This window comes from Populus alba, chromosome 2 (assembly GCF_005239225.2).
Source record: "Populus alba chromosome 2, ASM523922v2, whole genome shotgun sequence".
Taxonomy (NCBI): Eukaryota; Viridiplantae; Streptophyta; class Magnoliopsida; order Malpighiales; family Salicaceae; genus Populus; species Populus alba.
The window spans coordinates 8537595-8560845 of record NC_133285.1 but is presented as its reverse complement, the minus strand read 5'-3'; the positions used below and the strand labels follow the sequence as shown (position 1 = coordinate 8560845).

Below are 23251 nucleotides of genomic sequence, written 5' to 3'. Positions count from 1 at the left end.
ATAAAATTCATGATAAAAAAATGAATGGTTTTTCTAAAATTGTGGTTAAACGTATATTTTAGTCCTTTAACTTTTCATATTATGAAATTTTAGTCCCTAACAATTTATGAAGTTCAATTTTGATCATAAATATTATTATTATTTTTTTATTTTTAGTCTTTAATTTGAGAGACGAGAGAGAGGAAATAGCCGAATTTAGATGATAGAAAGAGAAAATCTAGGTTGAGAATGATTTCGACCACTAAAATGAATAATTTTGGTGTTAATGAGTTTTTTTTTTTGTAGATAAAATTTTTACAAAGTGTTTTTTTCCCTTAAACTTGCATGAAATTATAAATTTGAACCTGAAAATAATTTTGGTTTTAAGTTAATTGTGGGTTTGGAGATAATTTTCTAGTCAGATTGATTTTTTTTTATTATTATAATTGCATTTGTTTTTTTCTTTTTAGTTTCATCATTCAATATCTGGTTGATTATTAATTAGGCAATATAATTTATTTTAATTTGATTTTTTTTCTAAGTACTTTAATATTTTATTGGTTCTTGATTTTATGAATATTTATTTTACATAAAAAAAATATATAAAAATTTAAAATTTACATATATAATTTTTTTTAAAAAATATTTAACTTACGTGAAGCACGAATGAAATAGTGTCTGTGTGTGTATTTGAGTTCATTTATAGTCGGCAACATCTACAATGACTATGTTACTGTAATTGTCATTATGCACTCTAGAATGGAATTTGTATGCTTTCACTTCTCAAAAGTATTCCACTAACATGCTTTTTCTGTAAACCTACCTCGAAGTGACACGTATGACTGCCTCCTCCAAACAATTCCCATAACCCAATCTCTGGTATCGGATTGTGTGTTATCAAGCCTTGCTAGTTTCCATCATCTTCCCTATGCATCAGAGCCGTCAATCTTCTGACATAACTGGGACCCATCAAGGTAGTGTTTGGGAGTGAATAAATTGTATTTTTATTTGAAAAATATATTTTTTTAATTTTGAAAAATTTATTTAATATTGCACATTAAAATAATTTAAAATTAAAAAAAATATTTAAAACAAGCTACCCACGATGCACCTTGATCCTATTACAATCCCGAGTGATAACCACGTGAGCACGCTCCATGCCATTCTATGAAATCATCCGATGAGAAAGGTCATTGTATTGAGAGTGACAAGGTTGATAATATTACCCTCTATGTTACTGCAATTCTCTATTCAATTATCTAAACCTATAGTAGCAATATCGAGTCATTATTAATTAGATTTATCTATTAGCATACATACATACATACATACATATATATATATATATATATATATATATTACAAGTACAAGTACAAGATTAATGTGTTAGTAATAATCAAAATCATGTGTTAGTGATAATTTATATAAAAGATATGTCACAATAAGGTGCTAAATTACGATATATATGCATGCAAGATTCTCGGATGACTGAAGTATGATCTCCATTTTGACAAGGTACCATGTTGACTTTTCCTTTTCCAACTTATGTCGTTAAAAGAGAGAAATCTCAAGGTAGGAGCAAGGCAGATACACCTTAGCAAGGACTTATAACCTCATCAGATAAAGTGCCTGCCTCTGAATCATTTTTCTTTTGTAGGCTTGGACATGTATCATGACGTGTAATAGCGGCAGGCTTCTTTCCCTTTTTCTGAAACTGCACTGTAAATAATATATATATAAAAAAAAAAAACCCAGCCCAAGGACAAAAATGTCCAAATAAAAAATACAAATAAAAATCGAAACATATGAAGGGCCAAGAAAGCAACAGAGAGTTAATAAGAAACCCTCATTATCGAGTTCTGTGAGATCTGCAGCAAGCAAAAACAATAGCGAAGACAGCCCCCTCTCCTTCTTCCCCTTCCTCTTCCAACTGAAACAAAAAACCTGCTCTGCGTTGGATCTAATATATAGACACAACAAGTCGTCCTGGTAACCATATAAACCCACAATTACTATCTTCTTCAAATATGAGGATTCGAAAGAACGCAAAGCTATCGTCTCTCGTGTTCTCGCACGGTTTAGGAGCTCAGCCACTACAGACACACGTTTGCCAGCTTAACCAGTCACCATGGGATGTGATTTCTTTCTCTCAAGAAACTTATTACCCGTCTTCTTCACTCAACCAGGTAAGCTTTCATTATGGAATGTCTCTCTTCATTTCTTTCATTTTTCTTCTTGTGTTGACAGATCTATCTAAACCCTTTCTCTATTTATCCTCTCTTTACCTGCATTTCTTCTTCTTCTTCTTCTTCTTAGGGTTTTTCTGACATCAAACATTAGGGTTGCCTTAAAACCCTAAATTTTCTTGGTCTTGTCGTGTGTTCTTCCCCTAATAGCCGATTAGGTTAATGGGTCTTTCTCATTTCTTTCTCTGTGGCTCTTCTCTCTATCAGTTCGACGGAGAAGATAGCCTTAATGGAAATGGTAGCTTAGGCGATTCTATCGGTGCTGTTGAGAGGTAATTTAATCGTTAATGCCAATTTTGATATATCGTATTGTTTAGCATTAGGGTTTTTGGAATAGCTCGATATTTTGGAAGCAATTGTTGAGACTTTTTTTATGGAATGGTGAGCTTGTGTTTGCGGCTGTTGAATATTGTTGGATTATATAATTACGCGCAGCGTGGCGTCGATGATGATGGAAGATTCGGAAGAGAAGGGAATGATCAAAATGAAGGTCGATAATATGGTTATTATTGACGATAATCATGACAATGAAGGTAACAGGAGATCAGAGATGCTCGACGATTACGAAGGAATAAAAATAGATAGCGAATTCGAGCTAATGAAATGCAACAAGACTGATGGCAAAGGCTGGCATTGCAAGAATGAGACTAGAAATGGGCTCCCTATGTGCGACCATCATCATCATCATCATTTGACATCTCTCAAATCATCATCATGTAACAACGGCAACTTTAATGGCGGTGCCATTGCTACAAAAAAACCTGATAAGGGTACTTGTATAACTGGGGCACGCCGTGGTCGGGCAAAGTCAGCTAAAAAAGGGTCATCATCCAACTCAAATCCGTATGAATTTTATTACTATTCTGGGTTTGGGCCGTTGTGGGGCAAGAGAAGAGGAGATAGAGATGCAGTCAACAAGAATGAGGACAAGGATGTTGACAACGGTACCATTATTGATTCCATGACTCCAAATACGACACCGTTCTCAAGTTCTTCGCCAATTAAAAATAATCGGCAGTTTGATTATGTCGACGAGGAGGAGGAGGACGACGACGAGGATAGCGGCAAGAAACGGATGCGGAAACCCGTGAAAGCGCGGTCCCTAAAGTCTTTTATGTGAAGAGTTTGGAAGAGAAGATGCTGTGGCTGCTGCTGGTGTTCCAAATTTTTTTTGAAATAATCGGGGGTTATCTATTTATTTAGTTTAGGGTTAGGGGAGTTTTTGGTGATAATCTTGTTGCACGTGTTGTTGTGTTTTGCTAGGTGTGAAATTAATGTTTTCTCTGTAACATGACAGTAGGGAAGGTTGTAGGGTGTGTGAGTAGCTGACTTAGAGATTGTGCAGGTCAATTGATTGAAAGGGTAGTAATGTAATTTCAAGCTCTCGTTTTATCTTTTTCAACAGCTGTGGAGTGGAGTGGAGTGGAGTGGAGTGCACAGATCTTTTTAGATCCGGAGCATCTTATGATCGATTAGATTAAGGAATTAAATTCAATGGACTTCGTGTTTTGTAATTTTCCCACGCATGCTAACAATCTTGAGTCCCAGATTAATCATTCATTTCAATTTTACTTTTTTAGCATGTAAACATTTCTATTTTTATAAACAATTGAATTCTCATTATAAATAATAATAATAATAATAATAAGAGTTAACATTACTTCTCCACTTAAAAACCCTAATTTAGGTGGTTAAGTTTCCATGATATGTTTTTTTTTTTAATAATGAATTATTTTTTAGTAATTATATAGATTTTGTTTGTTTTTGTGTTTCAAAAGTGTTTTTAAAAAAATTTATTTTTTTGTTATTTTTTTTACTTCAAATTAATATTTTTTGGTGTTTTTAGATTATTTTAATGTGTTGATTTTAAAATTAATTTTTAAAAAAATAAAAAATATATCATTTTAATATATTTTAAATAAAAAATACTTTAAAAATAACCATAATAACACTATCAAACAAAATTTAAAGGTTAAGTTTTGTGGCTCTCCACCTCACACGTTGTTTTTAAACAAATCCTTGACTTTAAGGATATCAATCAAGGAAACTTTCGATAATTATTATTATTATTATTTATTGCTTATTTCTTGTGAGGTCACCTTTATTGATTAAGAAAATATCAAATATGAGATTAAATTTTAGATGTGAATTAACCTCTTTAACAATGCAAGATAGTCTCTTTTCGCCCCATAAAAAAAAAAAAAAAAAAAAAAAAACACCCTTATTCAGGGACAAAACTAGAAATTCAGGAAGTGCCAATTGGATAACGCATGATTTTTAGGTGCGAAACATATATTTCCTGTATAATACTTTTTTAAAGGATATAATTACAAAATTTTAAAAATTTAGAACTGAAACGTAATTTGTTTTTCAAATCTGGGTTCCATAGCTCCTCGTCGTCAATGCAGCTCTGCCCCTAACCTTGTTTTTACTCGGCTTGACAATTGAATGTGGCGCAACGGGTTCTCCTTGCCATTCAACCCGGTAAATGTGTCGTTGGGAAAGCCGCGCATTATATTTTTGTAAAAAAAAAAAATTACCCAGTCTCAAGAAAATATTGTTGGACGAATTAAAAAAGATATATTTAAAAAAAACAATAAGAAAACTTTACTCGAGTTAGCATATTAAATTTATGATCCAATCATGAGACTAGAATAACCATACACAAAAAAAATTGAATAAAACAATGTAAAAAATAAATTAACTCAACCCAAGATAATAGATCGGGATAATCTCATTAAAAGAAAATCAAAAAAATAATAAAGTTCAAGGTTCAATAACCTAAAGAGAAATATTATATTTAAATGAGATTAATCTTAAAAATTTGTTATATAGGTAATGAAATTGTGATTATCTTATAGAATACAAATACAAAAAAATTACAAAGCAAAGTTCCTAATCTTCCAAATTTAAAAACAAAATAAATAGTAATCAAAACAACGAAAATCAAATATGATATAAGAACTAAATGAAAATAATAATAATGAGGGACTAAATTGCAAAATAAAATAAATCAAGAAAGGGATGAGAAAACAAAAAAAAAAATAGCAATCAAAATAATGAGTATCAAATTGGATACAAAAATTAAATGAAATAAAATATTGAGGAGTGAAATTGAAAAAAAAATCAAATTAAAAAAACAAATAGTAATTAAAAGAATGACGATCAAAATTAATACAAATTAACAAGACATATTTAATTTTTGGAGGGGTTGTCATGAAATCCAAGGAAAAAAAATAAAGAGGGAGGAAAAGAAAGAATAAGTCATTGTGGACACATTAAAGCTCCATTTTATATATATATATTGTACTGTTAAAAAGATTTTGACAAGATAATTCTAATTGCATTTTGGTAGATCACCAAATTCGATCGTAATTAACCTTGAATAAAATTTTTAACCAATTATAACTTTGTTTGGTGGTCTTTCAAGACATGATTAGAATCGTTTAATCAATATCTTTTTAATGCTACCAAGTGTGTAAGAAATAAAGTTTTTATGTGCTTTAAATTTTGAGTTGATTTTTATATATGTTAATAAATTTGAATGAGAAATGAGTTTTGAAAACATTCTTATTTTTAATAACAGTAATGTTTAAAACTGTGTTATTTAATAATATATTTTTAACTTGTATTATTTTTCCAAAACTTTTATTAAATTGTGTTAGGTGCATTTAACAATGCAACCAAAAAACCATTTGTCTAAAATTTAAAAAATATTTTTTATTTAAAATTAATTTTTTCTAATGTTTTTAAATTATTTTAATGTTAAAAATATTTTTTTAATATATATTTTTAAAAAATATAAACACTAGAACTTTCAAAATACGCAAGTAAGATACGGTGAAATACTCGATTTATGGATCCAACTTTTGTGACACACTGAATTTCATTCAAGGGGAAAAGAAACGGGACGTCCACTCTCTCTTTTGGCTTGGATTCTTTAAAATTTACGGATAAAATCCCTTTCTTTTATAGCGTGTTTATTGTTGAGGTAGCTTTTATGGTTATAATTTTTTAAAAATATAGTAAATTTGAATTTAGATAGTAAAAATTATGATTAAGATTTATATATAGTAAAAAATATGTATAAAATATTTGGTTGTGGTTGTTTTTAAAAGTGTTTTTTACTTGGAAATACATTAATTTTTTTTTTCAAAATTATTTTTGATATCAACGCATCAAAATGATTTGAATATATATAAAAAATTAATTTGAAGTAAAGAAAAAAATAAAAAAAATTCAAATTTTTAAAAAAATGCTTTTAAAACACAGAAATAAAGAAAATTTTACGAAACTCAGTTCAAAAAACATGTAAAAACTCCTCATATAAAACTACATTTTAAACTTAATTTTTTATGAGTCTCACAATATAAAATATAGTTTAATATATTATTAAATATCTAATTGTGTTTTTTACACCGCAAACACACAAATTAAACCTAAACAAACAGACCCTTAATGGGTCACAGTTGAAAAGCCAAGCACGCTCCTCATGAGCGCGTAGGAGCATAATTGGATGGCTCATGGCATCAAAAGGCTGCAATCAGATGGTATATCTTTATTTCACAGTAGATTAATTGACAATTAAATCAATGTAACAGCATCTAATCATCTGAAAATCTATCTGAAAAGGTTACAAAAAAGAAGAAGAAAAATCCCACTTTTAAATCAGGGTTGCTATAGGGCTCCGACTGGGAAATTGGGAGCTCTTGGTTTCTGGATAATAATAGCAAGGAGCAGTTATAGAAGCTGTTTTAAATATAAATAAAAATTTTGCTTTGAAAGTTGTTTCAATTGCTACTATTTATTATTTATTTTTCCATTCAATGTTAATAGATATTATCATAGACTAGGTTTTTCTCTAAAAATTTTAAAAATCATTCCTTTATATTTAAAACACAAAAGAAAAGAATTAAAATTCAAATACATAACAATCTTTCTATTTTAAAAGGGCTTGAAAGATTTTTCACCAATGATTCTTGTGAATTACTGTTAGAGATCAGACTCTTAGATGACTTGTGATTTGTGACAATCTAACATTAAAGTAATTATTCAAAGCAAAAAATAACATATAATTTTCAGATAATCTTCATATAAATCTTAAGCATTTCTAGATTTATCTAATGAGATTGGGACTCCCAATAAAACTAAAATTTATTGTTTTCTCTGTATTTATATGTTTTGAGAAATCCAACAAGTTTGGCATGTGAATTATGAGACTCGTTAAAAAAAGTATTTAAGGATGTTTTCCCAACTTCCAATTCCCTACCACAAAAAACCAACCCAACATATACATCAAAATTTAGAAACACAATTCACAACTCACAACTCATCTTCCCAACACAATTAATAACTCAACACACAACAATTCATCAAATTTAACAATTCACAATTCATAATTAAACACAATGAAATAAATTTAAAATTCTTAAAACATTAAAGCCTACATTCTAACTACATCTAAAAATCACTCAAGCTAGTGAATGGGTCTGGAGCACTCATGGGTGGGCCCACACCACCCCAACTTGTTTAACTTGAGGACATGCATGTAGTGTCTGTTTAAAGATTAGCATAAAAATTATCTAATTTCATAAATAATATAATTTGTCAACAAAACTCTAATGATAACATAATTAGTGAAAACCCAAATTTATCAATTTTCACCATAAACAACGAGATTATCAACCCAATTGATACACTTCATAGCTAATTATCATATTTTACACTTAATTTGGCAAAATCCCTTAATTAACCTAAAAAATCCTGACCCTCACTTTAATTCACAATCGACAATAACCCAAAGCCATTAATTTTCTTCAAAATATTTAAAACTCAAATCAATGTATTTTAGGGTTAATTAACTTAATTCATAAAAAAAACCCATATGAGGCTTGTCAACATTCTTGCAGTGGAGAGAAAGGGGCAAAAGCTATGTTCAAATGTAGACATTATAAATAGTGAAAATCAAACCACTCTAGATGCAAACTATGGGTTAACACGACATGATTCATTATTAAGAGCTAAACCATTGTTAAAGGGAGGAGAGATTTTGGCAGAATTTAGCTCTCTATTTCTGGAAGAAATACGTATGAGAAAATGTAGTTGTCCATACCAAACAAGACTTCTTTGATTGCATCTACCAGAGCATCTCTTACCAAGGCAAAACATTAAGTTAAATTGAATTAAGAAAAACCAAAGGAGAAATTATTGTTCCTCCAGATACAAATTACTACAAAATCATCATTAGACAAAAAAACTTTTGAACCAGGCATTGGGTGCAAGATGGTTTTTTCACTAAGATACAATTGTTTTTTATAAATTATATAAAGTTATATTGGTAATTTTATTTTTTGTACACTAAAATTACTCATACAACCCTAAAATAAAATAATCTAATGCTTATTACTTAATGACTTTTTTGTATTTTTAATTTTTTATAATAATGGAATTACTTTGATGTTTTTGAAGACAAAACCAACAAAACTCTCATCCAAGGGTTATTTTTATCATTTTACAATGTTTTTATTGTAAATTTTAAGGATACTCAAAGACATTGTTGTAAATTATATTTATTAAATATAATTAAAAAAACCTTATTAGTGAGTACATGGCATATGCCATCATGTGGATGACCCCTGCATCGTTCAAGCGGTGCGTGTGGGATTGCCTGACAACTAAATAGGCTCATGTTGGTTTTTGTTTTTTCTCCTTTTACATTGTTATTTTATTTATTTATATTATTTAAATTATCAATTGGTACAAGTATTTGGATCCCGGATTTTTTTTTTCTTAGCATTTCTTTTTAATGTAAAAAAAAATAATGGACGGACACAAATCTACTGTGTCGTATAGTAACAAAAGCCACGAGCTGCTTCTCTGCTCATAATTGTTCCCCCTTTTTTCTGCAGTACTTTTTTTTCTTTTGACTTTCTGTAAATGTGTATGCACAGGCAAAGGTAAGATAAACAGGTTAGTGGATTGAGGAAAGATAGAAATGTTGCTGAAAAGATTTAGGGGGAGGAGAGCCAGCGTTGAGGATGAATTTCTTGGGTATCCAGTCATTTAGGATTATTTTGGTTATTTGATACATATTATTAATAAGATTTAACTTATTTATCATAGAAATACATTTGTGAATGGATTTATTCCCTCTTTACTACTTGCAAATGATCAGATCTTGAGCTGTAGCTGGCTGCAGAAAAGTTTGAATCTATTAACAAACTGGAAAATGAAGGGAAACTGGAAAACTAGTGCCAGCTGCTTATGGCAATCTGAATAAACGACGCGGGAAACAGATTGGACCAGGCATCCAGTTTCCAAGTTGGACGCAGTTTGCATGCAAATGGAGATCATGAGTGAAATGTTTGTGTAATTCTTCAGAAAGTGGTGATAAATATTGCGAATCTATCAATATAAAATATTCGCAAAGTTTTACCCACAAAAAAACAAAACCATTCGAACATGGCTCTTCCAGAATGATAGTTCAAGATCGCCAGAAATATATTTAAGATTTTTAAATATGCAGCAAAAATGCAGACCCCAACCTACGGCCAGAAATATATTTAAGATTTTTAATAACGTCACAAGTAGTGTTCCTCCTATGATCCTGCAACCACTGAATCTTATTAAGCAATATTGCGTCATCTTGGCAATGCTCTATGGAAAACTATTAATCCTTTCTGACCACCTGCGCTGTTACTCTCAAATCACTTGTTCGTCTTGAAAAGCAACTGCTCCGGCTTGCTTCTCTTTACATTACCATTTCTGGTGTGGGGTTGATTTCCACAATGCTAGGCAGCTATTTGTTTATTCTTCTGTTATAGCTGAAAAACTCCCCTGTGATTTAGAAGAAATAAGTTCACAAAAATCTGAGGTTGATTGTTCCTTGTAATCCTTACGAATGCTCCAAAGAACCTCTGCGCATTTCCTCATGCTCGGCCTGCTCTGTTTTCCAGGAGCCAAACATTGGAATGCTAGTTCCAGAATCTTTTCTAGGGCCAACTTATTTGCAGCAGTTCGCTCTAGCTTCGGGTCCAAGATCACAATGGCATTACCTTCTGCAAACTTCTTTATTGCCTGCATGTAAACCAACTGAAATCAGAACAGGGAGAAACCTTCCTTTGCTATCACTCCAGGTAAATGTGATCGCTTTGATCTCTTGGACAAAAGTATTAAACATCTTGGTAGACAAGTTCCAATAATATTGAGATTAGATGGAAGCTCTGGGATTGCTTTATTGGTTCGGTGGAGGACTTCCATCAGATATGGCAAGCGTTGGATAACTATAGAGCTGTGGTTTCTAGCTGTTACAGAACATTATTAATAATTTAGCAATACTTGTATTGAGTGGAGAAACAGAGGGAAAGAGGATTTCACCCATTTTGCAGTTACACGTTCCTTTACTTCCCTTTTCGGTTCAATAGGACGCCTTGCTGTCATTAGTTCAACCAGCAACACACCAAATGAATAAACATCGCTCTTCTCAGTTAATTGATACGTCCTTATGTATTCTGGGTCCAAGTATCCAGCAGTTCCTTTAACTTGGGTAAACACATAGGTGGCACCTGAATCCCTGTTAGCTGCCAGTCTAGCAAAACCAAAATCAGCTACCTTGGCTCGAAAGTTTTCTGTGAGGAGAATGTTGGAGGACTTTATGTCCCTGTGAATAATTGGGTGATCTACATGGAAAGCAACAATGATCCAATAAGATATCTCTGACAACGTTGCTGCAAGTGGCAGAGAAATAGCAGAAGCTCTAACTTTGAAACAAGTAAAATTAGGTTGGTTGCCATTAAAGACAACCTGTGTATATGTGAAGGTAGGTGACTGCATGAGCCACATCAATTGCAATATCTACGCGCACAGCAAGGTCAATAACATTTCCATGCATGCCTGCATCAATGCCGTTCTTGAATCAACAAAATTTTCCACATTTGCAAACATATATACATCTCCATCCGCCACATCCAACACAGTACACACACACACACACACACACACACACATATATATATATAAGGTTGCTAAGAGCTCACAATCCAAGTGTTCTCTGAGAGTTCCATTGGGAACATACTCCATAAGAACAATTCTTTCATCTTCATGTTCCAAATATCCATAGAACTTTACTAGATGTAAATGTTCCACCTGTGCCAGTGTTCGAATCTCACTTTGAAATTCTTCACCTAAATGCTTGTCATAATTTACACTCTGCAGGCACAGATAACCAAGCAATCTGTGAAACCCCAGAACACTCAGCGAAAAAGAAAAAAGAAATTGCAACTTTCACCAACCTTCTTGGCACGTTTGATGGCAACAGCGGTTCCATCTTGGAGTCTCCCCTTGTAAACAGTCCCAAAATCACCTTGTCCAATCTTGAATGTGGAGGAGAAGTTCCTTGTGGCTCTATATATTTCCTCCATGGTAAAATTAACACTCCCAGGTTCTCTCTCACGGACTGAATTGAACGGACTGCTATAGATGCCTCGATTTGAACCTTGCCTTCTTTCACTGCTCCCAGAAGTATTGGATACAACTGGCAGGAACAGATATGAGCGGTTCATTTAACACTATGAATTCATTTCGTATAGAAAGACAAAAAAGAAATTATAGCATTTCATGAGTAAAATTTGATAATAATCAGAAAGAGATCAAATCTAAAAAGAGATCAAATCTAAAAAAAAAAAATGAAGAAATTAAAATAATAATAATTAACATTTCATAAATTATTTCAAATAAATAAGTAACAATCAAAAGAATGAGGACCAAATTTGATAGATAAAAAAATTAATAAAAAAATAATAAGAAAAAAACAAATAACAATTATAAAAATGAGGACCAAAGTTAATATAAAAATTAAATTTTAAAAGATGAGATTAAAAAATAAATATTCAAAATATATACATATATATATATATATATATATATATATATAACAATCAAAAGTTTGAGGACCAAATTTGATATAATCAGCAAATAATATGATATTTCTAAATTTTTCATAATTTCCGGAAAGTATTTTCTGTCTAAATTTTTCAGGAAAACACTTTTCTGAAAACAAGTTAAATTTTTCTTTAACCAAAAAGTATTTTTTGTTGATTAATTTTTTTAATATCAAATAAATATAAAAATAATTTTAAAAATAATTTTTCAAAAATCACTTTTTAAAAAACAAACATAACACTAGTTTCCAACCTTTTCTCGTAGCAAAAACTCACTACAAGACAGTAATAAGGTAAAGAGAAAAGCAAGAAATTTACCAGAGGGAGCTTTTAACTCTTCAGAGGAACCAAAGGCCTTTGAATCGTTCGGCTCAGGCTCGGGGGGCATTAAACAAGCACCAAACACTCCGGCCATCGATTTCGCTACCGCAAACAATGGGTCCCGCTTCTTCACGGCGGGGCTGCCTGGGTAGGAGGAGGATGTAGGGGAGTAAGGAATACGGTCCAACGTAGACCGTACTTCAGAGGCTGGGGCCCGGCGAGCGTAGGGAGAACATGGGCTTTTCATTGTTTAGAGAGCAAGAGCGCGGTGGAAATGGCCGGTAGTAGTTGTGTTAATAAAAAAAAGAGAGGGAAGACTTCGGTTTTTCAAAGGCAGGTGTGGCTACGTGAGCCGTTGAGGTTATGAATGGCAATAGCACCAGTTACATTTAAGATTAGTAGCAGTGATTATGTGTTAAGGCCAGCAAGCTACCTCTTTTTTCCTCTCATGGAAACCCTCCTCTCTTTTTTAATACGTTATTCGACGACTCGGCAATTCAGAAAATAAATTGGTAAAGAAAGAAGCAGAGAGGGCAGGGATAATCAGCGTGGAAAGATTCAACACAGCTTGAGAAATTGCCAATTTCACACGATAACAGATATTGATATTTCACAAAAGAAAAAAAAAAAAAAAAAGCATGGTGTTTGTCCATTGACGTTATCAACACCCCAAAAAATAGGAAAAGATGTCAAATCAAGAAAGCGTTGGTAGCTGCAAGTACTGGGGGGAATTTTGTCTGCTTATACCACAAAAATCCAAGGCAAATATTGTTATGGCATATATATATATATATATAGTCACACACACACAGGTATATATAACCCCACACACACACAGATATATATACAGATATCTGTGTGTGTGTTTAAAGCACACGCACGCACGTGAAAGTAAAAACACCACGGGCGCGCGTGTGGTTACATACATACATATATATATAAAAATATATTTTTATATATATGTATGTATGTAACCACACGCGCGCGCGTGGTGTTTTTACTTTCACGTGCGTGCGTGTGCTTTACTTTTTAAAAACCATTTAGAAACACGGTTGAAACCGAGTTTCTAAAAAATTTTAATTTTTTTTTGTTAAAATTTAATATGGTTTGTATGTTTTGAATCGTTTTGATGTGCTGATGTCACAAATAATTTTTAAAAATTAAAAAACATTATTAGCATGCATTTCGGCATAAAAAGTTATTTGAAAAGCAACCACTACCACATTGCCAAACATACTCTAGCGTGCTTTAAATTTAAAAGGGTTATATTTTTAAGAAAAAAAGTTATCACACCTCCCATCTAAATACACTTTTTAGAAATCGATGACCATAACATAATAACATTGTAAAAAGTAAATTCAAATAAAATAATCATGTAGAAATTAAAAGATCAAATTTTGTGAGTTAATTTGAAATAACTGAATTATTTTTTTATTTTTTTTTAATTTTATCTTTTAATAGTAGGTTAATTAATAATTGATTTTTATAATTTATTTTAATTTTTTGTATAAGGTTATTATTATCTCTTAATACTACTTTTTTTCCTTCTCATTTCTCTGGTATTTTTTTAATTCATTTTTTTTTTAATTTTAGCCTTTAATATTTAGTTGGATGAAAATTGAGTTTTATGATTTTTTTTTTCTATTAAATTATCATGGTCTCACAACTTAGGTCATAAATTTATGGGGTCAACCTAGATTGAATCGAGTTATTTTTTTCTTTAACGATTTCTTCTTTCAACAATGAGTTAGTTTAGAGTTGAGCTTTGTAATTTTTTTATTTACTTTCTATGAGATAATTTCATTCTCATGATTCGGGTTATGAGTTTAGCTTGTTGGGAATTGGACTTTATATTTTTTTTATTTGTTTATTTATTACGTTATCTTAGTCTCATGAATTGAGTTGGGGGTTTGCCAGGTTAACTCGAGATGACTCAAATTGTTTTTTCTTTTTTTTAATTGTTTATTTTCTGATTTTGCCCTTCAACAATAGATTGGTTTAGAGATGAGCTTCATATGTTTTTTCTTTGGGGTAATCATGTTTTTTCTTTGAGTTTAGTTGGTGGAAAATTATAATTTATGATTTTATTTATTTATTTTCCACTAATTATCATGATTTCATGATTTGTTTTGCCTTTAAGGCCATGCATTTTGGTCTATGTATCTCAACCTTAAATAAAACCACTTACCTTTATGGTATGCATGTCATTTTATCACGATTGACCCACAAAGTTGTGACCATCATGTTGTAATTGTTTTAAGCTTAGTTAATGACCCATATGACAAGATCATTTTTTTAAAATAAAACACTACCACTCATTAGAAGCTATCAACTCAAATGATTGTCATATGCCTACGTGTAACTATTTTATTCTTATCACCATGAAAGTAGATATGGTTGATAGATATAAATATGCATCCATGAAACACAAGGTAATTATAGACACTCCTTTTACATTCTTAGTCTTGTTTTTCTTACGAACTCAATGTAAAAATACCTATAAAAGCTCAATATAAAACGTAATCTCTAAAGTTTCATTTCCCTCGTAATCTTACTATTGTAAGTATTAGAAGGGCCCCTAAACAACATAAGAGACTTGTTCTATATGTATTCGTGAGCCTCTAATAGTATTTTTTTTCTTTAATCATACAACTCGATTTTCTTCATTGATAGGTCCATGAGGTTTACTACAGCATGTCATTAGCTAGAAAATATTACATATCATTGCAACAAATCTTCACATAATATTTCATCGAAAACATGCCTCACTTCATTTATTGGTCTATATTTTCCATACAAATCAACTAAAGTACTGATAAAACAATTGAACTCAAAACCTAATTTCGTTATAATACAAAGTAATTCTCTACCAATTCCAACATCATTTAACTCAAGAAATGTGAAGCAACTTGTTAATAGTTATCACATCATAACCTATTTTATCAAACAACATTTTTATTAAAAAAAAAAAAAAACCATGTAGATACTTAACTCATAATCATTACGCTTGTAATCAATAAGCTAGTAAATAAAGTATTCCACGTTATTTCTCCCAAGCATTTCATCAAATAATCTATGTGTATCATTAATAACCTTGCATTTCATACAAATATTCAAGACGATTTTGGAAATATGATACATTATAAAATCTCAAAATTATAATTTGTGAATGCAACTATTTTTTTATTTCATAAATAAAACCCATTTTGGTAGAGAATTTTAGGACTTTGGAGTAGATATAATGGGCTGAGTGAGAATCAGTTAAGTGGGTTGACTCATAAATAGTTGTTAATGATTTGAGTCAATTAGGAAAAACAGAAACGAATTGTTATCTTTTATGGCATATTTGGCTTATAAGAGAATGGAATGGTGGGATCAATAATTGACATTAAAAAATAAACTGTGGGAATAGAAAGACTTTTAATATTTTTTTTACAAATTATTAATAATATATTTTAATTAAAATCTAAAAAAAAATGAAAAATAAAAGATCTAAAGGGTTACAAATAGAGACTAAATGTCCAAGCTTAAGAGGTTGAGCCTATGCAAATTAGCCTATACACATTAGCCTAATGGAAAGAAAGACAACCTTCCTTACTTGACCTTTTTTATTTTTATTTAAAGGTAAATCACACGTTCATATTGGTAGTATGATGTATCGTTTACTAGTTTAGATTCCAGTCACCACCAATGGATGGGAAGCTCTCAGTCCAAGTTTTGGAACCCCGTAAAACTATTTTCAACCTTTTCACCCGAAAATACATAATAGGCATTCTAAAAATCATATTAAACCTATGTCTAACATCAAAACATTCTTCAATCAATTTAAAAAACTAAAATTGAATCAAATGAAAAAATATCTTAAACTCCAATCTACTTTTACTAGAGAGATAAAAACTCTAAAACATCTTAATGACACTCTTCTCAACAAGATAAACCTATTGACACACAAATCATCCTTTTGTTATTCTTGAAATGAGACAAACCAACCTCTCTCTAACCCTTCTTTTTCCAATAACTTTCTCTATCTTTTGTCAAAGACAAAGATTAAAATGTTAAAAAAATAAAGTTTAAGGTCAAACACACATTACAAAAATATAAGGGATCAAACATTTACAAGTTCAATCTTTATAGATCAAAATGATTTATAGTATTATTTTTTATACTATAAATTTAAGTTAGATTCCATTAAATTGAACTCTAATTATATTTTGATTTTTTTATCAAACATTTTGAACTCATAAGAATATACAAAGAAAAGAAAATCTGAACAAAAAAAAAAATACCAATATAACATTTAATGATGAAATTGAGAAATAATAAAGTGCAATAATCAAAATAATAATAAAAAAACATTATTCACTAAATAGTTCCATCCACAATGCAAGTGTATAGTAATATATAGTATAAAAACATTATTTATTGTATAACAAGTTTGAGTCGCAATCAAGATGTTACAGGAGTATGACTTTTGGATCAATAAACCACAACCTTTATATAATCACTAGATAGGTCAAAAACAAAAGTTTTAAAAGCACTTACGAGGGAGGTGAATTAGGAGCTTAATTTAAGATTTAATATCTTAATTTTTTTATTCTTCAACTCCTTAAAATGCCAAAACTAAGGTTCAATATTCTTTTTCTGTATACTAAAATTTTTCCTTGATATATATCCTATACTTTGTTGAAATAACCAATCATACACATGTATGATTATTCAATGTATAAGTAAATAAAGTAGAAGAAATAGAGAGTGAGAGATACACATCAAATTTATAATGGTTTGATCAATCTTGCCTACTCAATTAATCAAGCTATCGTTCAATTATTCACTAATCACTCATGATCTACTTGTGAGTGAGACCTTACCAATCTAATCTTTTCATGAGTTTAAAATTAAAAAACCCTTAATTCATAATCTTTTTTAAGACATAAGATCTCAACATTTCAATAGCTCACACCTAAGGTTTTTTCAAGTGGTTTTATTATCACTTATACTTTATAATAGATAATATCTCACAAATATTTATCACACCTCATACTAATAAGAAGATTACAATGAATTAAACTCAAGTTTTTATAAAAAGTAATCAATAACACGTGCCAACCAATTTGCACTACATGTTTACTCTAACCCATCATATTTGTTTTGTAAACCCTTGGTTGAAAAAAAAACATTTAACCCAAAAATGATACATGTCAATTTGAAATATAAATGGAATATTTCTAAGTAATTAGAAATAAAACTTTAGGGAAAAAGATGTTTATCTTTGATAATTTAAAAGTGGGTTGAGACTGGGTATCGAGTTAAATGAAAAATATTGAACTAGACATACGAGCATTGTGGTAAATAAGAAAATCCTAACCTATAAATACATGTTCCTTTCTTCTCATTATAACTTAGAACAAGAATAAAGAGGGGGGAGATAAGGGTTTTGATTTTCTCTTTAAATCCTTAAGAAAAACACAAAAAATAAGTTAAATTAAAGTAGTGAAGAGAGTTTATGATGGATTAAGAGGAGGGATTCAAGCTTTTCTAGAGTTTTTGTGCTTGGAAAGAGAAAGTTGAAACTAGAAAGAGAAAGAGAAAAAAAAAGAGGTGAAGAAAAATGGTTTTTCCTTGCAAATTAATTTCTTTTTTAATTCATGTCAATAAGAGGCGAGAACTACTCCTACATTGATTAATTATGATTCTCATGTGTTTTGGAACTTGGCATGTTGTGATTTGGTTATGGAAAATTAAGTTAAATGTGTTAGGTTGTTTTAATTAATGATTTTGCTTTAGAAATGAGCTCTTAGGTGTGGAATTAACACAAAATTGAAGAAAAACTCATGCCTCCTTCACATGGAAGTTTCAAGGCTGGTGAATTATCCGATGTTTACTCATATTTTTTTTGTTTTTTTTTTTTAATTTTTATCTTTCAACATTAGATTGTTCGATAATTAAAATTTGTGGTTCTATTCACTCTGCTTTCAAACATGGTTACTCTAGTATCATGACTAGATCAAAGATTTTGCATTTTAATTTAAGTAGGCTCATATTGAGTTTTTTATTTTTACTTTTTTTAATTATATTTTTTCTTGATTTTCATTTTGGCAACATTTTATTTGCTAAAGGTTGAGTTTCTATCCTTTTCTTTTATTTTATATGAAGTTATCATATTCTCATATGATTTATTTGGAATTGGTCTTCAAACTTCTTTTTTTGCTTTTCTTTCTATGAGATTATCTTAATCTTATGTTCATAGTCACAGAATCTGCGAGTTAACTTGATTTAACTAAGTTTTTTTTTATTTTATTTTTTTCAGTTTTGCCCTTTAACATTAGATTTTTTTATACTCCAGATGGATTCAAATTGGGTTTTTTAATTTATTTTTTTTTATCATTTTTTATTAGTTTATTTATTTTTGTTGTAATTTTTATTTAAATTATTATTTCAGCTAATGACTTGAATTTTTTTTTAAATCTTAATATTTTTTATGTTGAATTTTTTTAACTAACACGTGTAACACAGGTAATAGATCCATTTAATAATAATCAAGTTGTAGTAATTTTTGTAAAATATACTCCATTAATTAATTAATTAGGCCACGAGACTCGACTCGACTCGACTCAGACTCAAAGGGATAACGCGTCTGTATTATCAAAATGAGTGGAGTGCGCAGTGAGGAAAACAGCAACAGAAAAAAGTATAAAGCAACAAAGACAAATTACAAAAAGCAGAGTCCCTCCTCCCCTCACCTCCCCTCCCTGTCCTTCCCTTTCTTCTCACCGAATCGTATTTTGCTTCAGCGTCTCTCTTCAGGTAAGCTTCATCCTTCACATCTTTTTGTACTGATAGACTCTCCTTCTCCCTCTCCTTTTTTTTTTTTCGTAACTTTTTAAATTACAGTTTTCTTTCTAATATAGGCATCTCTGTGACCTTTCAAATTAGGGTTTATCTCCTCTCTTTGCACATTTGGGTTCCGAATTTGACGCATGATAGTGTCTGCTGATAACTTATGTAGTATTAGTTTTTGTGATTTTTAAGGTGATGATATTAGTGACACGTATAAACTATACTGTTCTTTTGATGGGAAATAACAGGAAGCTTAGTTATGCCACAACCATTGGTACCATTTATTGAATAACAGAAACAAGATTGCAGGGAATGGGAGGTTGCTGTTGTTCTTCAAGGAAACCTCATTTAAACGGAACGCCCGTGTATTATTATGTTAGTAATATTTACTTTATACTTACTCTCTAAGTATATGTATATGATATCTGCCGGTCATGTTTGTTCTAGTAGATTTTGGTTGACATTAATGTTGTGTCATTATGGTTTCTTGCTTCTGTTGAAGTGGATGCGGGTTCTTGCAGGGCGAAAGTTGTGCTTTTCGGAATTGTGCATAGGATTTGGAACTAGCTAGAGTTTTAGGATTTCTCTTTGAGGTTTAACCCTGGGTGGGGTTGTTATCATAAAAGATGGCGTTTTTGGTTTTCCCCATTTGCTACAGTTTATCCTCATATAAATGCACTGCTATAGACATAGTTTTGAAGTGGAGCTGGGGTTATTTAATGGCTGTTACACCTGGGAAATGTTACACTTTGGTGTTCAATCAATTTGGATTGGAAAAGGAAAGGCCATTCTTGAGAATGTTTTATGCGATAATGGGAGAATTTTAGGGTCAACGTTGCACATATAGGGGACAGAACATGTTATAACTTAGTTGTTTTAGCCATGAATATAAGCTTAAAAACATGCCTCTAATTTTAGCTTTCTAATTCTTGCACTATTTCACAATCTGTTCCTTGAATGACAGCAAGCCAAATAGAGAAAAACCTTGATGCTGTTCAAAAGTGCCATTTGATTGATCGATTTTTGTGAATGATTGCTTGATTGAATTGTAATCTATAGGTTTGAGGGAGCTTTATTGTTGAGATTCTGTAAGAGAAATGATGTAGGATGCAATTATAAATAATTCTTAGAACAGACTGATACTCAAAGTTTGTATTCTGCACTTTTTTTCTACTCCATTCTACAATGACATAGCCTAAAACTACTACCACTTCAAGCAAAATATCTTGAAAATGGGCTCATATAGGTTCTTTTGGCTAACAAAGTATCATCTTGCAATTTATAACATCCTTGTGCAGTGTCCGCCAGCTTTGGAAGAGCATGTCTCCTTAACATCTCACAATGTTGCAGCCTCTGCATTCACTGCAGGTCTCCTTGTTGAATTGAATTTGAATACATCAACGCCTGATACTTTCCGCCCCCCTCCTGCACCTCTGCCATATGATGTGGTTTTGGGATGTCCACAATCACCAGATTCTGAGTCTGTTAGGGAAATAATTAGTCGCAGTAGTTTTGAAACTTTGGCAACATGTGAAGATCTTGAAGAATTGGACTGCAGAACTCATGCTAGTTCATTTCTTTTCTCCCCAAGGAAGTCAGACGTGACAAAATTACATGAACCTGTTGCATCAGCAACAGAAGAAGATGCTTGTCCGATATGCCTTGAAGGTGTGGTAGTGCCTTTTCTCATAGGAGATAAATGCTGTTTTCAATTTATGTTTTTACAGTTTTTCTGGATACAGAGAAGTAAATCAAGGTCATTCCTGAATTGATGTGTAGTTGTCCAAAAGTAATTAGTCAGCTTTGTCTGCTTGCATTTGCAGAGTATGACTTGGAGAATCCAAAACACATCACGAAATGCAAACATCATTTTCACCTTTCCTGCATTCTAGAGTGGATGGAAAGGAGTGACATCTGCCCCATATGTGACCAGGTTTGCCTCTTGTAAAATGACCTTATGTGCTGTCAGTGGATGATCTTAGTGCTCTCTTATTACCTATGAGATGATTGATGTAATCTGGAATTCCTTTTAAATAGCCGCTTTGTTATCCCCTTGAGGAATATGTTATTTAGTTGATTGTTTCACATAAAAGATAGAAGCAAATATGAGGGGAAAAATTTACTCCATGCTTTTGTGGAATGACTCTACTACTCGCTATTGACTCATGGTTTTTTTATACATTTATTTGCACTCTGCTTTTTTATGTTACAGGAAGTAATAATTGACCACACCTACAATTAGTTGCTGTCTAATGCTTTTTGAGATGGAGATTTTTTTGCTGTTTCAGTTAACAGCTTGCCAACTTTAGTGGGCTGCGGATGGTGTCAATTCTGTCTCACTGCTGGTTGGTAGAGTGCCCACAGGTTCATTTTTAATTTGGTCTTGCTTGGTTTGAAGGGTCAAATTATCATTTTGTGTGGCTCCTCTTGAGAAGTTCAGTGGTAGTAAAGGAATGAACTTTTAGGACTCTATGGAAACAGGTTTTCCTCTGTTTGTGTCTCTATATCCATGTTAATACCTCGGTTGCTAGTTATGACATGGACCTGCAGATCACGGTTGTTGGAGGGAGTACATGCAAACGATGTACCTTCAAGTTAAAAAGCAAATGGTCAGTGCTGCCTTCCATGTTGTTTTAGCATACTATATTTCTCTTTCTTATGCATATTCTTTTCTATTTGCTTGTTGTATGCTGTGTATAATCGTTCTTTTAAATTGCTTTCTGGATGAATTCAGCATCTAGGAGTCGTTGAATGTATGGAAAGCGCATTGAACAATGAAAAGGTATACTGTGTGAATTCAGATTGACGTGGCGTTAGATGTATGCCTGCTGTTTAATTTTAAGAAAAAATCTTGTATCATCCCCTAAGATGCATTCTTCTGCATATCAATTCCTTGTATCTTTCAATTGCCTGATCACAGATTTATGAGCTCCTCCCATCTCCTCCCTTTTCTTTTACTTTTTTGGTTGTATGCTTGGAGGGTTGGCGCTACATCAAAAGCTTGAAGTTACTGGTATTATATAAGAATTGTAATACCTTTTCCATCTACGAGTTTCTTTGGGAAACTAAGTGAAACATATTTCTAGGAACTTCTTTCCAACATTTTTTTGAACCGAAATTCAAGAACTGGCCTTGATATGTGGTAGAAGGGATGGTCAATGGTCAAGTTGGGTCTGTGTGTTTTTTTTTTAAAATGTTTTCGCACCTGACTCGGGTACCTCCATAACCATCATTCACTTCCGATCGAATCAGGGGAGTTGAAAGGTTTTTTTCACCTATTGGGGTACCCAGCACAATCTTTTTTTTTTTTGAACTTTTTTTTTTAAATGATCTCTTTAATGTTTTTTAGCACATCACCAAATTACATTCTAAAAAATTTATGCGAAGAATCTCACAAATGTGACCAATAATTTTATTTTTTTAAAATCACATTTAAAAATTAATACATGTGATAAAAAAATAAATTATGTTATTAAATATATTAGTGATTTATGCTAAGTAGTAAATCAGTAGTAATCAGGATGATTGCATATTAGAACCATTCAAGATATCTTTTATGTTTATAAAATGTTTAGTTATGTGCTTATCATTCGATCAATAACTTTATATCATGTGTTTTGAAAAAAATATATGGAAAATCATATATCACTTGCTACTTGATATGAAAATATTATATATAATATCAATGGATACTAATATACTAATTTTATATGTTCTTAATTGATACCATTATTATAAATTAAAAATTTAAAGTTAGAAGCGTATATTGGTTTTTACGAGGATTGCAACATAATATTGTAAGAATAACTAATTATATATATGAACAAAATCAAAGAAAAGATTTTTTGTTATTTATCAAGTAAAATTTAGTTCATAAATAACTAAGTGAAAAGCAACTTGGAAAAAATTATAGATGTCAATTTCCAAGC

The 23251-nt window shown here is 31.1% G+C and overlaps 3 protein-coding genes across 12 annotated transcripts; 2 read left to right on the top strand and 1 right to left on the bottom strand.

Annotated features, from left to right (window-relative positions):
- The first annotated feature begins 1782 nt into the window (after window positions 1–1782).
- Window positions 1783–3628, top strand: LOC118057788 (uncharacterized). Its single transcript, XM_035070499.2, has 3 exons — window positions 1783–2166; window positions 2434–2498; window positions 2662–3628. The coding sequence occupies exons 1-3, from the start codon at window positions 2008–2010 to the stop codon at window positions 3344–3346; spliced, it is 909 nt and encodes a 302-aa protein (XP_034926390.1). The 5' UTR covers window positions 1783–2007; the 3' UTR covers window positions 3347–3628.
- Window positions 3629–9746: 6118 nt separating this feature from the next.
- Window positions 9747–13055, bottom strand: LOC118057786 (calmodulin-binding receptor-like cytoplasmic kinase 2). Of its 2 annotated transcripts, none has more exons than XM_035070497.2 (6): window positions 12483–13055; window positions 11517–11758; window positions 11262–11433; window positions 11029–11118; window positions 10603–10904; window positions 9747–10302 (listed from the first exon to the last, which is right to left on the bottom strand). In XM_035070497.2, exons 1-6 carry the CDS (start codon window positions 12730–12732, stop codon window positions 10033–10035), a joined length of 1326 nt encoding a protein of 441 aa, XP_034926388.1. In that variant the 5' UTR covers window positions 12733–13055; the 3' UTR covers window positions 9747–10032. The 2 variants fall into 2 exon arrangements, with proteins under 2 accessions (XP_034926388.1, XP_073263540.1); XM_073407439.1 differs by having other exon boundaries at window positions 11517–11792; window positions 12483–12610.
- A 6065-nt stretch (window positions 13056–19120) lies between these two features.
- On the top strand, window positions 19121–22181 carry LOC118057784 (probable E3 ubiquitin-protein ligase RHB1A). Of its 9 annotated transcripts, XR_004689028.2 has the most exons (6): window positions 19121–19289; window positions 19632–19697; window positions 20673–20990; window positions 21146–21255; window positions 21535–21931; window positions 22057–22181. XR_004689028.2 is itself a non-coding variant. In XM_035070491.2 (5 exons), the coding sequence occupies exons 1-5, from the start codon at window positions 19133–19135 to the stop codon at window positions 21562–21564; spliced, it is 663 nt and encodes a 220-aa protein (XP_034926382.1). In that variant the 5' UTR covers window positions 19121–19132; the 3' UTR covers window positions 21565–22181. The 9 variants fall into 9 exon arrangements, 8 of the variants coding, with proteins under 8 accessions (XP_034926382.1, XP_034926381.1, XP_034926380.1 ...); XM_035070491.2 differs by having other exon boundaries at window positions 20691–20990; window positions 21535–22181; XM_035070490.2 differs by having other exon boundaries at window positions 21611–22181.
- Window positions 22182–23251: the final 1070 nt, after the last annotated feature.